Source organism: Aristolochia californica, unplaced genomic scaffold (assembly GCF_029961685.1).
Source record: "Aristolochia californica isolate CCGP_79_NKW_82.1479 unplaced genomic scaffold, dmAriCali1.0.hap1 SCAF_6, whole genome shotgun sequence".
Lineage (NCBI taxonomy): Eukaryota > Viridiplantae > Streptophyta > Magnoliopsida > Piperales > Aristolochiaceae > Aristolochia > Aristolochia californica.
Window position 1 is genome coordinate 42,677,020 of NW_027182257.1, and position 19,278 is coordinate 42,696,297.

General features: G+C 38.9%; 2 protein-coding genes across 3 annotated transcripts in view; both read left to right on the forward strand.

The window, feature by feature from the left end:
- LOC137934159 (myosin-17-like) overlaps nucleotides 1-11,917 on the forward strand; it is a 32,917-nt gene extending 21,000 nt beyond the window's left edge. Inside the window, exons 22-40 of one of the 2 annotated variants that reach the window (XM_068778410.1) lie at nucleotides 507-626; nucleotides 757-855; nucleotides 962-1,183; nucleotides 7,424-7,563; nucleotides 7,670-7,787; nucleotides 7,865-7,912; nucleotides 8,007-8,087; nucleotides 8,210-8,380; nucleotides 8,529-8,684; nucleotides 8,805-9,011; nucleotides 9,161-9,301; nucleotides 9,473-9,543; nucleotides 9,638-9,737; nucleotides 9,803-9,859; nucleotides 9,969-10,025; nucleotides 10,110-10,190; nucleotides 10,531-10,613; nucleotides 10,978-11,069; nucleotides 11,839-11,917. In XM_068778410.1, coding sequence (XP_068634511.1) covers nucleotides 507-626; nucleotides 757-855; nucleotides 962-1,183; nucleotides 7,424-7,563; nucleotides 7,670-7,787; nucleotides 7,865-7,912; nucleotides 8,007-8,087; nucleotides 8,210-8,380; nucleotides 8,529-8,684; nucleotides 8,805-9,011; nucleotides 9,161-9,301; nucleotides 9,473-9,543; nucleotides 9,638-9,737; nucleotides 9,803-9,859; nucleotides 9,969-10,025; nucleotides 10,110-10,190; nucleotides 10,531-10,613; nucleotides 10,978-11,069; nucleotides 11,839-11,852 — 2,058 coding nt within the window. In that variant the 3' untranslated portion in view covers nucleotides 11,853-11,917. Of the gene's footprint in view, nucleotides 1-506; nucleotides 627-756; nucleotides 856-961; nucleotides 1,184-7,423; nucleotides 7,564-7,669; nucleotides 7,788-7,864; nucleotides 7,913-8,006; nucleotides 8,088-8,209; nucleotides 8,381-8,528; nucleotides 8,685-8,804; nucleotides 9,012-9,160; nucleotides 9,302-9,472; nucleotides 9,544-9,637; nucleotides 9,738-9,802; nucleotides 9,860-9,968; nucleotides 10,026-10,109; nucleotides 10,191-10,530; nucleotides 10,614-10,977; nucleotides 11,547-11,838 lie in introns of those variants that run through there. The other variant, XM_068778409.1, reaches the window with a different exon arrangement.
- Nucleotides 11,918-13,314: 1,397 nt separating this feature from the next.
- Nucleotides 13,315-19,278, forward strand: LOC137934646 (WD repeat-containing protein VIP3). The gene is made up of 3 exons (XM_068779097.1): nucleotides 13,315-13,479; nucleotides 14,418-14,776; nucleotides 18,430-19,278. Exons 2-3 carry the CDS (start codon nucleotides 14,438-14,440, stop codon nucleotides 19,054-19,056), a joined length of 966 nt encoding a protein of 321 aa, XP_068635198.1. The 5' UTR covers nucleotides 13,315-13,479; nucleotides 14,418-14,437; the 3' UTR covers nucleotides 19,057-19,278.

Consider the following 19,278-nt stretch of genomic DNA (forward strand, 5'->3'; position numbering starts at 1 on the left):
CGTGCACACAATTTTATACATGGATGCACTATAATGCCAAAATAATAAAGTTTTGAAAGGTCATTCTAACAGCTTATACAAGTAGGGTCCCATGCACAGTTAGTAGAATGTCACTTCTTAGGTTTATGCAAGTTTAATGTTACAAGAATCCTCCTGGTTCTTTGACTGTTATTCTATGTTCCACTCATGTGGTTCCGTTAGAGCATCTGGCTGGGCACATACATCCACTGTTACTGATTGATTCATAGTTTATGCCGTATTTTCTCAATGTATCTTTCAAGTTAAATATCTACTTAGAAAAAAGTTCAATATCTACATCAGCTGAAAATTGATTCACCAATTTTCATTTTTTCAATATATTTAAGATATTTGAGAAGCCTTTCATCACTTTAAAAAAAAAAGGTTATTTGAGAAGCTACTGTTTGATTTGTTTGATTGCTGAATCACTTCCACCATTCAAAATGAGAAAGATTGAATCATTAAATCCTTCTATTGTGACAATGCAGGCTCAGTGGCGTAGTCATAGAGCTTATTCATATTACAAGCGTCTGCACATGGCCACCATCACTTTCCAGTGTGCTTGGAGGCAGAGACTTGCACGTAGAGAGCTCAGGAAGCTCAAAATGGTTTGCTCCTATATCTTAATTTGACTTTTTTTCCCTTATAGAGAAGCATTTGACTTTACTAAGTTCAGTGTTACTATTTAAAATATCTCAAGAGGTTAAATGTTTGTTGATAGCTGCTTTATATTTTTAGGCTGCCAGAGAAACTGGTGCTCTTAAAGAAGCGAAGGACAAGCTTGAAAAGCGTGTGGAAGAAATTACTTGGCGTTTGCAATTAGAGAAACGTTTAAGGGTAATTACTTTTAATTTAATACTGTTTGTAGTGGTGAATAGTGTAATCCTTATGCCTCTAATTCCTTGCTTTTACTTCAATTGCTGTGGTTGACTTTGGGAATCAGATTGATTTGGAAGAGGCAAAAGCCCAAGAAGTTGCTAAGTTGCAGGATGTTGTACATGCTTTGCAACTGCAAGTTGAAGAGGCTAATTCACAGCTGATTAAAGAAAGGGAGGCAACTAGGAAAGCAATTGAAGAAGCACCCACTATGATCAAAGAAACACCGGTCCTGATCCAGGACACAGAAAAAATTGATTCACTGACCTCTGAAGTCGAAAATCTTAAGGTAATGTTCAAGACTGTTTTGGATAGCATGCTTAACTGCACCAGATTGGCCTCAGGTTTGCTTCCCATGGTTCTTGGAAGTATAATCATATGAAATTGGCATCAACTCAAGACATGGTTTCACATTCATCTAGTGTACGATGTAAAATCCTTCTCATTCTAAGAAAAAGCAAATTAAATTTTACTTATATTATCTTTATGTGAAAATTGTATGTATTTTGTTGCTTGAATAACTAGGCATACAAAAAAGCTAGGCTGCATCACTATTGTTGGAAGATTTGAATGAGCTTCTTGGAGGTAGTATGATAATTGGCAGAGGGATATTCTTCATTTGCAAGTTTAGATGGAAGCAAATGCTGCTAAACAACCACAAATAGTCATTTTTCCTTAAAAAATAGAGGAAGTAGACATAATTGGAAACATACTTCTTTTATAGAAGTTGTGGTGGTGTCTTTAACGAGGCTTTCGTTTTGCTCTAAAAGTAAAGGTTGTCTAACAAAATCTAAAAGAGCAAATAAAGTCTTAATAAGTGAAAGAACTAGTGGATGGAATCTTATCCTTCGAAGAGCCCTTACGGATTTGGAAGCTTTATTGGTCTCAAACCTCCTCACTTGCCTCTCCAAAGTCAAAATCCGAGAGCATATGCCCGATACCCTCATCTGGACCCCACTAAAGGATCATTTTCTACGGCTTCTACCTACAACCTCCTTCGCAGCCCCAACCCCTCCCAACCGCATCACCTTGCGGCGATTGCCTGGTCATTGATTGCCTCGTCCCACGTGAAATTTTTTATCTGGTGTGTTTGCCAAGATAAGATACTCACATCCGATTCCCTCATCAAACGGGGCACCCTCGTACAGGACCCTTCCTGCCCTTTTTGTCAAAATAACCTAGAAACCGCTACCCATGTCCTCCTCCATTGCCACTTTGCACAAACCATTTGGGCTAGCTTGCTCAACAAAATTGGAATTAAATATTGTATACCACGAAATTTGCCATCAATGATCCTCCCCATCGCAAATACTCAAATCTCCCAAAACTTGGAAAAATGCTCATCTCCAATTGTGAGAGCCACATCTCTTGGACCCTCTGGAAAAAAATGAACAATCGAAAATTCCAATTCATGTTAAGTTGTGGAGCTTAATCAATGCCCTACACTGAGTCGGTATGTGGATTGACCTTCATGGTGAGGTCGCCTTGGGGGTCCCCCCCACCTCCTTGGGATGTGGGGGTGGAGCCCTTGCCTGGTCCATGATATATTAACTACTGTTTCATTAACGGCAGTCTGGGAATTTTACTCTTGTATCGCAGTTACCCTAATTTTCTCTTTATAATTGAGGGGCACCGCTATTAGGGTTTTATCATCACTGAGAAGGAGTTGGAGCTACAACCCGAGAGAGGTTAGAGAAAACACTTGTAAGTGTTCGATTTCTCTTGTAAACTATTTCATCTTTATAGTGGATTACTGCAGCGGGGGAAGACAGGAGTAGTCTCACCTTGAGGTGAACCTGTATAAATCTTGTGTTATTCTGTACTTGTTTTTCTTTCTTCTGCGATTATTATTATTGCTCTCATTAGTTTGGAATTAGGGCGTCTAATTCCTAACAAATGGTATCAGAGCTTTGGTTCGTGATTGAGAGCAATGGTTGACGGAAAAAGGATCGGCACTAGGAATCAACAAGTTCGATGGTATGATTTTGCATTCTGGAAGATGCAGATCGAAAACTATTTGTACAGTAAAAAACTGCATGCACCACTTCTGGATATGAAACTAGAAGGTATGAAAGATGTGTTGTGGAATCTCCTTGATAGATAGGTATTGGGAGTAGTCCGGTTAACACTGTCAAAGAACATTGCTCACAACCTGACATCAAAGAAAACCACTACAGGGATGATGAAGATTCTGTCTGACATGTATGAGAAGCCTTCCGCAAATAATAAGGTATATCTCATGAAAAAACTCTTCAATTTAAAGATGACGAAAAATACATCAGTGGCATCGCATTTGAATGAATTTAGCACGATTGTTAATCAATTGATCTTCATTCAAATTAAATTTGATGATGAGGTTTGTGCTTTAATTCTTTTGGTGTTTCTACCAAATTGTTGGGAGCCTATGAGGGATGCGGTCACCAACTCTATAGGCAACAGGAAGTTGATCTTTAATGATGTTTGGGATACCATTCTCTCGGAGGAAGTTCGTAAAAAAGACTCCGGAGAATTGTCGACATCTAATTCTGCCCTAAGTGTCGATACTAGAGGCAGGAACTTCGAGAGGAATTCCAACAAGGGCAACAATAGAGGGAAGTCAAGGAATGGAAGAAGCAAGTCCAAATTCAGAAGGAATGTGGAGTGCTGGAATTGTAGCAAGTCTGGTCACATAAAGAAGAATTGCAGAGCATCGAAGAAGGATGAAAAGAAAAGTGATGCTGCAAATGCGGTGACTGAAGAGGTACAAGATGTTTTACTTTTGTCGATTGATAGCCCTATTGACTCTTGGGTGTTAGATTTAGGAGCTTCTTTTCACACCACCGCACATCGTGAGATCATGGAGAATTATGTTGTTGGAGATCACATAAAGGTGTATCTTGCTGATGGAGAACCTTTGCATATTGTTGGTATAGGCAATGTCAAATGGGTCGGTGTGGAAAATTCATAAGGTGAGACATGAGAGGTTAGAGAGAAACACATGCAAGTGTGTGATTTCTCTTGTAAACTATTTCATCTTCATAGTGGATTACTGCAGCAGCAGAAGACAGGACGTAGTTTCACCTTGAGGCGAACCTGTATAAATCTTGTTGTTATTTTCCGTGCTTTTTTTTCCCTTCTTCTGCGTTTATTATTATTGCTCTTGTTAGTTTGGAATTAGAGCGTCTAATTCCTAACATAAGTGGCTGGCTGAGGGAGATGCCAACACAAAATTCTTCCATGCTATCGCCTTAGCCCGTTGGAGGACTAACCGGGTCACTTCTTTGTCCATTGACAATGAAGTTACCTCGAATAGGGCCTCTATTACTGACAAGCTTCTCAGTTTTTCCACAGATCTATACACGGAAGATTGCCACCACCCTCGGCTCCCTCACCTCCATTTCTCCTCAATCTCTCCTGCTTTGGCTGCCTTCATCGAGCTCCCCTTCTCAAACCTTGAGGTTGAGGATGCCATTATGGGCCTACCCCGTGATAGGGCCCTGGGCTTGAATGGCTCTAATGGCGAGTTCTACAAACTCTGTTGGCCTACTTTGAAGACGGGCATTCTCTCCATGGTTCACAACTTCTATGATCGGGGCATCACTTTTAAGAGTGTCAGAGTTTCCCTTATTACACTGGTGCCTAAGAAGGCCAATGTTGAGCACCTACGTGATTTCAGGCCGATAAGTCTTGTCTCTAGCCCATACAAGATCGTTGCCCGCATTTTGGCTCATCGTCTCAATGTTATTCTCTCCACCATCATCCACAGAGGTCAAAATGCTTTTATCCACGGTCAAGACATACTTGACTCCGCCATGGCTGCCTACGAGATTATTGATCACCTCTCCAAGCTGACTCTCTGCCGTTTCATCCTCAAACTCGACCTTGAAAAAACCTTTGATCGCGTGAGTTGGTCACTCCTTGATGATGTCTTGTAGCGCATGGGCTTTGGAGACCGATGGAGGTTTTGGATTCGTAGTTGCATCTCTTTGACCACTTACTTTCTACTTCTCAACGGCATTGTCTGTGGATTCTTTCATGGCTCCCGTGGCATCCGGCAAGGGGACCCCCTCTTCCCCTGCTCTTTAATCTTATCACCGAGTACCTGTCCTTCATGTTCTACTCGACCCGAAACCTTGGGTGGCTTTATGCTATCTCAGATCATAGCAACTTTGATATTTTGTTACTCTAATTTGCATATGACACTATTTGCTTCGGTTCTGGAACGCTTGAGCGAATCCACAATATCAAGGCTCTTCTTGGACTCTTTGATATCACTTTTGGTCAGAAGATCAATTGGAGCAAGATGACTCTTATGGGACTCCATATTGATCCCCCTCTTCTCCAACTTATGGCAAACACTCTGGGTACTTGATCACGGCTCTCCCTTCCTCCTACCTCGGCCGCCCTCTTATTGACTACAGTCCTCAGATGGGGCTTTGGGCCCCGGTGTTGAGAGGCTCAAGTGGAGGCTATCTTCTTGGAAAGGTAGGCTCCTCTCTAAAGTTGGCATATTGACTCTCCTCAACTATTGTTTGGCCGATATACCCAACTACTTCCTCTCATTTCTACCTTGCCCCGCCCGCCTCTATTTGTCGATGCATTGACATGATTAAGAGACGATTCCTGTGGTGAGGTACCCATACCGAGTTCCACTCTCACCTCGTCAGCTGGGAAGATGTCCATATGCTGAAGTTCATAGGCGGGTTGGGGATAAGACACACTAAGGAAATGGGATTGGCGCTTCTTTTTAAGTGGTTTTGGAAGCTCAATTCTAGCTCGACGGCCTTTTGGAAATCAATGGTGACTTCCAAGTTCCATCTTCTCGGGGCTAGATGGATTACTGATGGCAGCAGGCATCACCTCTCCCCCATTTGGAAAGTGATGTTCCATTTGTTCCCGGTCTTCCAATCCACTATTTGTTTCTTTGTTGACGATGGCTCCAGCCTTAACTTTTGGACTGACTGGTGGGCAGGTGATGGTCCCCTTGTTTCCTCCCTCCCCCCACTTATCCAACTCACCACTTGTCGTGATCTCTCTGTTGTTGATGCATGGGGGAATGGCTTCTGGGACCTTCATTTGAGGCGTGACCTCACTGACGAGGAAGCCACTACTATTTGTGATTTGATTGATGGTCTTGGCGTTGTTAAGCTTCGGGCTCATGTGGCAGACCGGACAATATGGCTCCCCAATGACATCGGTTGTTTCTTGGTTTCCTCAACTTACCGGCTCTTCCAAGGCCACCTGTCACCCACCCAGTCGCTATTGCTTGGTGTCTCATGGCCCCCCCTCAGGTGAGATTCTTCCTGTGGAGTGCATGTCACAACAATATCCTCACCGCTAACAATCTCCTTCAACGCAGCAACTCGTCCTTGGATCCTCTTTGCCCCTTTTGTGGGTTAGAGGAAGAAACTACTTGTCACATCCTCCTACTGTTATGGCTAGAGTAGCAGGTAGACGTAGAGGATAATTTAGGTAATTTTCTGAATGTTCTCTTAGGTGGCATTTATGTAATTTCATTCAAAACTTGGATTTTGCGTTGGTTGTGTAAGGGGGCATTCCTATTGTTTATAGGGGCGTCATTTGAATGGAAAGTAAGCATTGAGCATAGTTGTAAATGAGATTGGGTTCTCTCTCTCACGAGGCCTGAGATTGGATTCTCTCTCCCAACAAGGTCCAAGGTGCAAGCTTCCTTCGAAAGCTTGATTATCCCTCACCGTCATCACCTTCTCTTCCAAGCTCCTTCCCCCATCAAGCCTATTCCTCCACGTCCTCTCCAGATCTATCTTCCAGCCACGACCCTTCATATTCTCCCTGTCGAAGTTTGCCATCACTGTGACTGTTCATCTTCATCTCCATGTCTCCCTACGGGTTCAGTTGGTACCCTACCTACGAGCCCTTGTATCCGATCCGGAATTACAAGAACTTCAACCCATCGTCTCAAACGTATTACAATCAGGAACCCAGAGAATCAATTCACCCGACGCTCTTCTCTGCACCAATTGGATGGTGATTGCTCACATGTCCGCTCCCTCACTACCCCCCGGGTGGCTGTTTAGGCTGCCCCCTTGTCGGTCACTTCAAGCTCAACTTCTATGGCAACGCTTTCGTAATCTTGGGATGGCGGGTTTTGGTGTCAGTGGCAGCTATTTCTTTATATTATGGATTTTGTCTCCTCTGTCCCTTGTTCCTAGTCTCATGTTCTTAGATCAGTTAATTTGGCTACAGATTCCTGTGCTAAATTGGGTCCCTTCCTTCAATCTCTTGTTGTAAAGGGAGGCCTCCATTGATGTACTCTTTTTCTGCTTGAAATAAAATCAGCACTATGTAAAAAAAAAAAAAACTTGCAACTCAGCATAAACGAGCTTGCTGGATAGATCTTGCAGTTGCAACTAACATTCACTCTTTTTTCTCTAACATTTCAAATAACAGTGCAGTCTGATTTTGGACAGAAAACGGCAAGAGTAAATAAAAAACCATTTTAATTAGCATCTCATTTCAAACACCAAAATATGTTTTTTAAGACATTAATAAACTTGTTTAAACTGTACAGGATTTGTTGCTGGTGGAGCAGAAGGCATCAAATGAGGCAAAGCATACATATGCTGAAGCTCAGGTTAAGAATGGAGAACTGGTTCAAAAACTTGAAGATGCAGAGCGAAAAGTTGACCAGCTTCAGGATTCTGTGCAAAGGTTGTTCTCATTTCCAATAAACTAGTTTCTCACACTTCACACCAATCCCCTGAAAGAAAAAACTAAAGTGCAGTGTTTGATAAAATTTTCCTTTTCTGTCACTCAGGCTGGAGGAGAAACTCTCCAACCTGGAGTCTGAAAATCAAGTGCTTCGACAACAAGCCCTTATCATTTCTCCAACTGGGAAGGCTTTGGCTGCAAGGCAGAAAACAACTATCATACAGGTATATTTGCCCATACTTTCTCGATGAACATTTAACATGCGTTTTGGACACTTATTTTCTTCCTTTTGAATACACAGAGGACTCCTGAGAATGGAGCTTTACTTAATGGTGAAAAGGCAACACCAGTAAGTGGCTTCAGAAAAGTGGTATTTCTACTATCTCTTTCCTTAGATAAGAGTTAAAAGGTAATATTTTTCTTTGCATGTCAAACAATTTCAGGATTCGAGTCTAGTTGTAGCCAATCCAAAAGAACTTGAAACTGAAGAAAAGCCACAGAAATTTCTCAATGAGAAGCAGCAGGTAAGCATTTTAAGGTTTTTTACTTTGACATTGTTAATCAGTAACCCAATGGATTGCAATTCTGGTCAATTTAATGTTTCAGAATTTGTAAATTTGTATTTTTCATCTGCTCTCTTGTACAGGAAAACCAGGACTTGCTTATTAAGTGTATTTCACAAGACCTTGGATTCTCTGGAGGAAAGCCTATAGCTGCATCTCTAATATACAAGTCTCTTCTTCACTGGAGATCATTTGAGGTTGAAAGAACTAGTGTTTTTGACCGTATCATCCAGACAATAGGTTCAGCCGTTGAGGTACTGCAAGATTTTCAATTCCAAGCATTTCTTTTTCTCCATTCTGTTGGAAGTTTCTGTTGATGAGGAACACCTAGTTCCCCTAGACCTGGATCCTTCAATTTGATTCAATTGTTGCTGATGTTTGTCCTATCTTTTTTGCCTGAAGGCCCAAGAGAACAACAATGTACTGTCATATTGGTTATCCAACTCCTCCACCTTACTGTCACTTCTCCAACGTACTCTGAAGGCAAGTGGAGCAGCCACCATGACTCCACAAAGGCGGAGATCATCATCTGCATCTTTGTTTGGAAGAATGTCTCAAGTAATCAACAAAACATTGATTATGTTTACTTGATTTAATTTTCAAAAAAAATGTTGTTAGTTAATTTTACATACTTCCACAACTACTTACTTTCTTCATTTGTTTCCTGCTTTTCCTTAGGGACTTCGAGCATCGCCCCAGAGTGCTGGTCTTTCATTTCTTAATGGTCGACTAATGGGTGGGCTGGATGATTTGCGGCAAGTTGAAGCCAAGTATCCAGCCTTGCTATTCAAACAGCAACTCACAGCCTTTCTTGAAAAGATCTACGGAATGATAAGAGATAACCTCAAGAAGGAAATCTCACCTGTTTTGGGTTTGTGCATCCAGGTATTTTAATCTATTGTTTGGATAGATCTCCAACATCTTGTTGTTCATGAGTATCCTCAACTAAAAAATTTGTTGAATGATATAATTTCTGAAGCTCCTGTTGTCCAAATGTCTATCATTCTGAACCTATCTTTTTCACTATGGTGCAGGCTCCTAGGACATCCCGTGCAAGTTTAGTTAAGGGGTCTCGCTCGCATGCAAATGCTGTAGCTCAGCAAGCTTTAATTGCACATTGGCAGAGCATTGTGAAGAGATTCAACAATTACTTAAAAACATTGAGAACCAATTATGTGAGGGGCTTCGTTTTTTTATTTTCTCTTGATAACATTGTTGTCTTCTTCTAGCTACTCCTAGATTTGTGGAACATTGTCTTCATCAAATCTTAGATCCATGCACTGCCCTATTATTGTATATTTTAATAATATATGCATTTTCTCTGACCAATTCACTTGAATTTCCAGGCTCCCCCATTCTTAGTACGCAAAATTTTCACCCAGATATTCTCATTCATCAATGTGCAACTATTCAACAGGTTCGTTTGCCATTTCTCTTCTATTGTAGAGTTACTGTCAGTTCCAAAGAGAGTTTTTAATTAATGTTATTCATTGATGCTTTCATTTTTCCAGCCTCCTCCTACGGCGAGAATGTTGTTCTTTTAGTAATGGGGAGTATGTGAAGGCTGGATTGGCAGAGTTAGAACGGTGGTGCTATGAAGCAACTGAAGAAGTAACTATCATTGTACTCTAACATGCTCATTAGATTCTATATACTAAGAGTTGTTGTTTGTTCAGTATGCAGGTTCTGCTTGGGATGAGTTGAAGCATATCAGACAGGCTGTTGGATTCCTGGTAGACCCACTTTTCTTCTCAGTTTATCACATTCTTCTCTTTTTTATGGTGCAATGTTGTTTGTGTTTTGGCTTAAATGTCATTTTTATCTCTTCTCCAACAACCCCAGGTGATACATCAAAAACCAAAAAAGATACTCAATGAAATAACAAAGGACCTTTGTCCGGTAGGTGACTCAACTCAGCATAAGACTTGCTTTCAGTTCATAGTCAAGTTTGGTCTTCTTGTTAAGTATTTTCTCTGTTTTCAGGTGCTCAGCATACAACAGTTATACAGGATAAGTACAATGTACTGGGATGACAAGTATGGCACACATAGTGTGTCTTCAGATGTAAGTTAAGCCTCCATTTGCTAGCCTTCAGTTCCTTTGGTTTAAATGTTTCTTATACCCTGATTATGTCTCAATTAATAATGTTGTTTCTATGGAAATTTTTGCTTTATGTATGTATAAGGCAAAAAAAAAGTGAATTGTAATGAGGAAATTAATGCCAAACCTGAAATGGTTACTGCATCATGATTTTGTTCCTGAATCAGAAACTTGCTCATATCTCAACAGATGTTGAACTTTTTCATAGATTTTGTTTTTTTTTGTCTGTCTTTATCCCTTGATGGTTCTGATTGTTCTCTGCCTTACGAATGATTAATTAAGAAAAAAAAATTATTTGTGGCAGGTTATTTCAAATATGAGAATTCTGATGACCGAGGACTCAAACAATGCTGTCAGTAGTTCGTTCTTGTTAGATGATGATTCCAGGTAAGAATGAGACGGGTGCAGCAATCTGTTGCTGACGCTATAGTTGGTCCTAACTATTTGATCCATTAGAGAGAGAAGACCATTTTTATGACACTAAATGGGCAATCTTCAACCTAACCTCTGTAGAAGTACGCACACAATTATTTGTCCTTAGTATTTGATCTTTTAGAAAGAGACATTTCTATAGACCTTTTCTTAAGACGCTAAGTGGGCAGTAATGATTGAAGCTATTTAAAAGAGCAAACTGACCAACTAATTATTTAGCAATGTGGCTACTTACCTTCTGTATCGTGAATGTTTCACAGTAAATTGGTCACTTAACTATTTGATCTTGTTCTAATGCCTACATTCTCCTCTGATGCAGCATACCATTTACTGTGGACGATATCTCAAAATCAATGCAACAGATTGATGTCTCTGATATTGATCCTCCACCACTCATTCGTGAAAATTCAGGTTTTGTATTCTTATTACAACGTTCAGAGTGAATAGTATGATCATTCTTCTTCTAAAAACCAAAAGAAGGTCCTGATCTCATGCCTAGAGTCAGATCTCTCCATACCCCAACTTGTGCATATGTTCGCGTCTCCCTCTTTAGTATTGTTTATTTTTCCCTCCACGTCCATTAGTAGGTTTGGAGCCAAGTCTAGTTATACCTGCTTTGCTTTTATTCCTTATTTGGATTGATTGATTTTTATTTGTGTCCTATGGCACATAGGTCGTGTTAGAGGACATATGCCTTGTATTGTTTAAGAGGTCATATGCCCATAAGTAGATATGCACCGAGCCCTTTTGGTTAGTTATTTTCTGCTTTTGCTGGTTATCTTTGTACCCATTCAAATGATGTAATGCAAGAGAAGAGCCACTCGTCGAGGCTCACATATTTGTTGTATGTGACGTTGTATTTAATGTGTATATATTTATTTTATTCAAGCCATTTTTCTAATAAAATGTAGTGTTGGTAAAGTGGTACATAACTGAGTTTTTCTTTTCTTGACCTCTTGATGCTTCTGAAAATGGAGATCAACATTCACTTGACAAGGAGTACTGAGCTGTTTTGTATATATGTAATGGATTTATTCAAATCTCTTAACCTCTTTTGTGTATCAAGGTTCACTCTTTTGTAGCCTTCTGTAGCAATATTTTTTTGAATTTCAGGAAATTTTCTGAATTTTGGTGTGTTTTCTTTAGTTTTTGTCTTATATTCTTTTTGTTTCATTTTCAGTTATTGCAAAGTGATTTTGATGCTCTCTCGAGGGCAAATTCTTGTAAACTCGTAACGTTTAAAATTAGTAGTATATTTGATCCAATTCTACGCAATTTCGCTACTTCTTAGAAGCCGTCGCTTACAGCAGTCACAGAGAAGAATTGCCTCTCCACAAGAGAAATATGCAGGAGCATAAAAAAGAATGGGTTACTCTTGAAAAGGGTTATAGGCCAAACAGTTTCTTGCACTGTAAAAGGACTGGACCTAGCCAAATAAGCATCCATATGTGAAGGCTTAGGTCACAAAATCAATAATTTGGCTCCATTTAAAGCATTTGTGATATTTGTTTGTTTTTTTTTTTTTTTTTTTTGAAAAAGATGTATTAATAAAACAGGAAAAAATTACAAAGTTTGAGGAAGTATTTCTTTTACAACCAGCGAATATAGTGTAGCTCTTTGCCTGGCAAGTATATGTGTCGCCGAATTTGCGGATATCGGAATGTAGGTCTAACAACAAAAAATAATTGAGGTAATATCTAAAATTTTCTTAAAAGTATCCCCATGTCTCCATAGAGGAAAAGATACTTTTTTACACCATCCAATAACCATTTTTGAATCCCTTTCAACTTAGAGGAGCCCATTGCATTTATCTTTGAAAACACGAAGTCCGGAGAGGAGAGCTTGTAACTCAATAGTCATAGAGTCTGAAATACCAAGGGGGCCGGCATACGTGAAGAGCTGATTACCGGAATGATCTAAAATCACTCCTTCGTAACCAGAAATAGTAGGGTTACTAATAGATGAACCATCAAAATTTAGTTTGAGATAACCAGGAGCAAGAGGAGTCCACTCTTGCATAATTGGAAGTTTTTTTCCTATAAGATGTTATGTGTTATTGATGTGATATCTCATTTGCTTAGGTGGAACCTTTTGTAACACGTACCAATTCTTTGTTTACATGGTGCACGGGTGGCATTCCCTTCTAATCAATTTTGACATTGGCTCAAACATTTAATAATCATTTATTAAGCTTTGATAAAATTTCTGTGTTATGATTGTTGAAAGCTTTGGTTTTGACCATTAGTTAACTTGTAATCATATTCAATCATTTTTGGTTGGTTATTGATCAATGTCGAAGATCTAGATCGGTTATATAAATTTGAGTTCCTTCGTACATGAAGTATAAAAAAATGTACTTAATTTAAATGTGTTTATTTATAGATAACTTAATATGTTTATATATTCTTATAGTATTTTGATGTATTTTAATATTATTTATAAGTTGATTATAATTCGATCATAATTTATATATTATATTTTTATATAGATATTTATTTACTCAAATACTAGTAGGTTAACTAATAAATTTATTAGTACCAAAAATACCTTCATTTACCAAAAACGAGAGGGAGGCAGCAGATTGGTGAGCCTCTCATATGCTTCTCATTTTCGAGAATCTCCTTCCCGTCTAATTCGACCCAAAACGCTTTCCCTCTTTCTGAAGCTTAAACTCTACAGTCTACATTCTCTCCACTGCGAATCGAGAAATCTCTAGCTGATTTTGTGCGCCTGCTCTACAGGCCTCATTATCTTTTATCTTGGGCAGATGCCTGTTGTGGCCATTTTCTCTAAAACCTTACCTTAACGTTCTCTCTCTCCGGTTGGTATCTCTCCTCTCCTCTGTTTAGCTATCATCCCTATAGGCAAGCTATTATTTCTTTATTTCTTTTCCTCCAAAAATGTTTAATAGTGTATGAGCTTCTGTTTTTCTTCCCTAAAATCCGAACGTTTCCTTCTCCATAATTCTTGGCTTGCATTGTTTTTTTGTCTCTCTGTCACCCGTGTTGTATCATTTATAAGTTCGAAAGTCTTTGGTTTTTACTGGAAATTATTCTGTTTCTGAAATTGTCTGTATTCTTATTGCCAATTTGTTTCTCACTTATGTTTTATCTCGACTTGGATGCTTCCATTGAAATTAGTTATTTCTTTTCTCACTGATACATCTAAAGTTTTATGCCCCTTTACTCAGGAATATGTATGTCTTTTGGACTCTGAAAAGGGAGTAAGCACCTACAAAATGTCAGTTGGCTCCATCTGAGATGCCAACATAAAGTTATTAAAATATCCACACACAAAAAAATGAAGTTATTAAAGGGTGTAAAAACCTACAAATTGAGTTTTAAAGTTTCATTTTGCTATAAAGGTACAAGTTTAGTTCTTTTTTTTTTATTTTCTATTTGATGTTAGTTGTCTTTATTTTTCTTTTTAACCTAATAATATCTTTCTAGAGGATCAAGTATTTTACCGATGGTTATGATTTGAATTTTCTTCTATTTCATTTATTTTTAACTTCCATTGTCCGTCCATTGGACAGGCTGCCTTACTAGTTTATACAAAAATAAAGAACGGGCAAGAGAGTGAAGGTAAAGAAATTAAGAAATTAGAAGGACAAAGTTATTTACAGGGGAAAGAATGAATAATTATTCCCTTGGCCCGAACTAGTATTTGAAGGCGAGTAAAAAGGAATAAGCACAGTGAAACCAAAGATATCTTCTAATTTTTCTCATTGTGTTCTGGCTGTTTTGGGTTTTCTGATAGGGCCATCTTGGGTTTAAGCCATGAAGCTAGCAGGGTTGAAATACTTGGAGAATGCTCATGATGAGTCAATATGGGCAGTGACATGGGTACCCGCCACCGATGTCCGGCCGGCACTGCTGCTTACTGGATCACTCGATGAGACAGTGCGGCTGTGGCGCCCTGATGAGCTTACTCCACAGGGTACCAACACAGGCCACTGTCTCGGTGTTGTCTCCGTTGCTGCCCATCCCTCTGGTGTGATTGCTGCTTCAGCTTCTTTAGACAGCTTTGTCCGTGTTTTTGATGTGGACACAAATGCCACCATCTCCACTCTTGAGGCCCCGCCCTCAGAAGTCTGGAATATGCAATTTGATCCCAAGGCAAGTAGTTTTGTCTTTCTTTATTTCCAAAATTTGCCTCTTATTTTCATCTTTGGATTGGGAGGGGAATCTGATTTTGGTGCTTATCTTTCATAATTAGGTTTTGTTATGTGGATGAGCAAATTTCTTCATCAATAGTTTATGCTACAAGTTTTCTGGTTTTGCTTCTGATGAAATAAGATAAATGTAAGTGAAATCATCTATAGTACTGTGACACTGTCTTAGTGTGTATCAACTTCGAAGCCATCATTGCACACAAGGTAGAAACGTGAACTAAATGTGTAAGGCATAAAGGAGTCAACTGCTATTTGCTCTAGCTAACCAAACAATTTAGGATGGGGAATTGGCTATTATCACTTTGAAGTATTTAAAACCCAAGAGACCAGATATATTTATCCTTTCTTGCAGTAGACTTCCATGGAGTAAATGTGAAGAGATTGTTGAAGGGACAACAACAATCACCTCATTAACAATCTGGCAACAAAAATAAAAAATAAACACAACAACAACAACAACTTGATGTGCTTCATGCAATCAAAGAAAAACTGTTTTCATGAAGATGGAGATGATTTGTTTGCATTTTGTGTGCATAATTTATTCATGTAAAAAAAACAGAATCTTAGCACGAGAGCTTTTAGAAATGTTAAGCACATTTCTGTGTTTTTTGCGTGTCAAGTTTTTTACCAGAAGTAATGGCAGATATGCATATTTTATTCAGTCTTTCCTTAAAAGTGATTTTATTTTTGCACAAAATAAGAATTCGAAGATCCTCTTCCTTTGATCTTGGTTTTTGCCACAACAGTTACGTCTATGAGATTAGTGCCTGAAATCTCAACTTTTTTTTGAGAATAACTAATTAAAAGGTGTAAATTTAGTTGAATGAATTATGGTTTAGACTACAAACTGATTCTAGAAATTTTGGATCTTCTGCAGAACTATTCCACAATTTAAGGTTGCTATTATGTATTAAAGTTGTAGTGTATTTATTGATGAATGTGCTTGTAGAGGTATGAAGTCCATTGGCTCAAACAATGAGATGAGTGCTACATTACGGGTCTATTGTATATTTCTAAATCACTTTTTTTCTTTTTTTCTTTTTTTCTTTTTATTTCTCAGAAAGGATACTCTTTTCTATGATCATGAGGAAAATACTATGGTTCATTTACAGAGATTTTATCCAATAATAGCACTCTCTTTACACAAATTTAGCATTTGCTAGAATCATGAAGAATATTGAAGTTAAAAGTTCGTATCGTTTGCATGAGCATTAGTCTTTGATTGCTGAATTTAAGGTTGAAAAGGTACTTTACCTACTTACACTTCTTCATTAAAACCTTATTTCAAATATGTTTTGTCAGCCACGTGAATTTTTCTCCCCCATTCTTGTTTATTGTTCTCTAACTCTTTCTGAAGTCCACCTTCCTGATGTCTTTTTTCACTGCTGTGGTGCATGAAGTTTTAGGAGTCCACACATGGCTATAGGCTGAAGGCATTGTCAACTGGTGCAGTTCTCCTTTCTTGGATAAATTCTCCCTGCTAGAACTACTACACTCAGACCTCTATCCTACAGGGATATATATTGTAGTCTTACCAGACTGCAAAAATGTTTCTTTTGTACTTATTCTATTTTGTTTTACTACATAGTTTCTCATCTGGAAGTAACTCCAATAATTTCAAACAGATAATATGATCCTAAATGGGCTTGTCCTAAAATTTCAATTGGTTGTCAATGCATTCAGTGGTCAAGACAATTTGTTTTTCAGTCCATTTCACAACTCTCTTATGTGAGATATATTCTGTGTCAAGTATGCCAAAGCAGATCCTTTATGATTGGATGTCTCCAATATAATGATCATATGATGAGTCATTCTTCTTGGAAATAATGTACTTGGTGTAGGTTCTCTAATAATATTGGCTAGAACTTGGTGTAGGTTCTGTAATAATACTGGCTAGAACTTGGTGTAGGTTTTTTAATAATATTGGCTAGAACTAGAAAGTGAGCACCTTATTTCATTAATCTAGTAGTATGTGTAATATTCATCTGCAGAAAGTTATAGAAAAAAATAACTTTTGCATGGAGTAAGTTCCTACTATCTTTTTTTTCATGTGTGCTGAAGTGGCTGCAGTGTGCTGAACTTTCTTACATAGCAATTTTCTTGGTGAATCAACTGCCATGCTTTATGGAGCAAAATGTGAAAAAGCAGCATATATAGAAGATGAGGTTGACAGAGATGAGAGCATTGAAATGGGTGTGTGGCTAAACTAGTACAGACAAAATTATGAATGAACATTTTGAGAGCCACTGGGAGTGACATTAGTAGAGGAGGAGACAGAAGAGATGATGGGACAATTTGGTCGTTCTCAACAGGTATCAATTAGGACAACATTGAAAAGTGTTTTGCTGATATTTATTGGTTTGACAAGCAAATGAAGGCTGGAAATGGCATTGATGGAAGCTGTGAGGATAGATTTGAAGGTGACTTATTGTGGACCTAAAAATGAACTTAGCAAATGACAGATCAATTGGAGGATGATTGATGTAACTGATCTCAGCATAGCCAATACAAGACTATGATGATGATTATGTTATGGTCTGTGATGATGCAAGGAATAATTGTTATCTGATTTTATTTTATTTTTGTGACATTTGAGTATTTTGGTGGTTCTGGATTTTAAAAATTTGCTGCATTTTTGTGATATCAATGACTAATATCTTTTTTTTAATGATGCTGAATTTTATTAAAACAAAAGCTCAAACGAGCAGATTACAAGGGGATGAAGTTTTCCCAAACAATGAGAGATTGTTGGGAGGTTCTGAATTTTGCCAATTTATCAGCCAAGGAATTAGCTGATCTAGGAATGAGATTCCGATTACAATGAATTGAGGACACAATGTCAGCAATACAATCAGTGATAGGCTAGTGGCGCCAAGGGGGGGGAGGGGGGGGGGACTGTCTTTTGAACATCAGCTGATGACAATCTTTTAGTCTCCTTCAATAAGTTGCTTGCCATGAAGTCAGTCCTTGAAAATTTGGAGGCTGAATAGAAGAGCACTCACTTCAGCAATATTTGAGTCCGCAATGCCCACCGGCCCAGCATAAGAGAGAATAAAGTCTCCACTGTTATCTTTAAAAACACCACCTGCTCCAGCCGGCCTAGGATAACCTAAAGCACTGCCATCAAAATTGAATTTGATGCAGTCACAAAGGGAAGGATCCCAGGTGACCATATCAATGGCTAATATTTAACTATTGCTCTTTACATATCTTATTATAAAATTGATGGTAGAAATTTCTCTTCGGTTCTTTAGTAATGTTGTAGCTACATGATAGGTTCACTCCCAAAATATTTGTCTTACAGCAACTAGATTCAAAATTTTAGCTTTTGAGTGAAGAACCTGGATAGGTTTATTATGTGCAAGTGTTTGGGCTTAAGCCGTTGGTTGTTTCTTCTCTTAGACTATTCATCTATAATAGTTGGTGGCTATTTGATTCATTTAAAGTAAATTTTTTATTTGACCAAAATTAGTATGTGTTGTTTTGTGGTATCTACAAACAACAATTGTTTTACTAGAACCAAAAGATGTGTTTGTGGCTGTGATTCCATGTGTTACAGGTCATGGCAAATGAATAATTATATTCTTCTTATTTCAGGGAACTATTTTGGCAGTTGCTGGTGGAGGCAGTGCCTCGGTCAAGCTATGGGATACTGCCACTTGGCAACTGATAGCAACTTTGGTTGTACCACGTCCAGAAGTCCCCAAGCCCTCTGACAAGGTTGGCACTGGAAAATTTGTTCTTTCAGTTGCATGGAGCCCTGATGGAAAACGGTTAGCTTGTGGATGCATGGATGGTACAATTTCCGTCTTCGATGTAGGTCGTACCAAGTTCCTTCACCATCTAGAAGGGCATTTCATGCCAGTGAGATCACTTGTGTATTCTCCCGTGGAGCCTCGCCTGCTTTTCTCAGCATCCGATGATGCTCATATTCACATTTACGATGCAGAAGGGAAGACCCTCATAGGAGCCATGTCTGGCCATGCAAGCTGGGTTCTAAGTGTGGATGTCAGTCCAGATGGTGCAGCAGTTGCAACAGGATCCAGTGACCGGACTGTGCGGCTGTGGGACCTAAGCATGAGAGCTGCTGTGCAGACAATGAGTAACCACACTGACCAGGTCTGGGGTGTAGCTTTCCGTCCTCCGGGCGGGACAGGGGTGCGTGCTGGACGGCTCGCAAGTGTTTCTGATGATAAAAGCGTCTCTCTGTATGATTATTCCTAAAATTTTGGGACTGCATGAGAGACACCTTACTTTCAGATTTCTTAGCATCTTCTGAACTCTTTAATGGAGAACCTATACTCTCATTTTGTTTGCAAATGAGAAGGAAAGCCGTGCCACATGTTTTTATTCTTCTCTGCTATGCCTGCCAGGGGATTCGGTTGGGGTCAATGTTGTGTGAAATCTTTCAGTATTTTAAGCTAGGTCCTTCTCATTTTCCCCTCA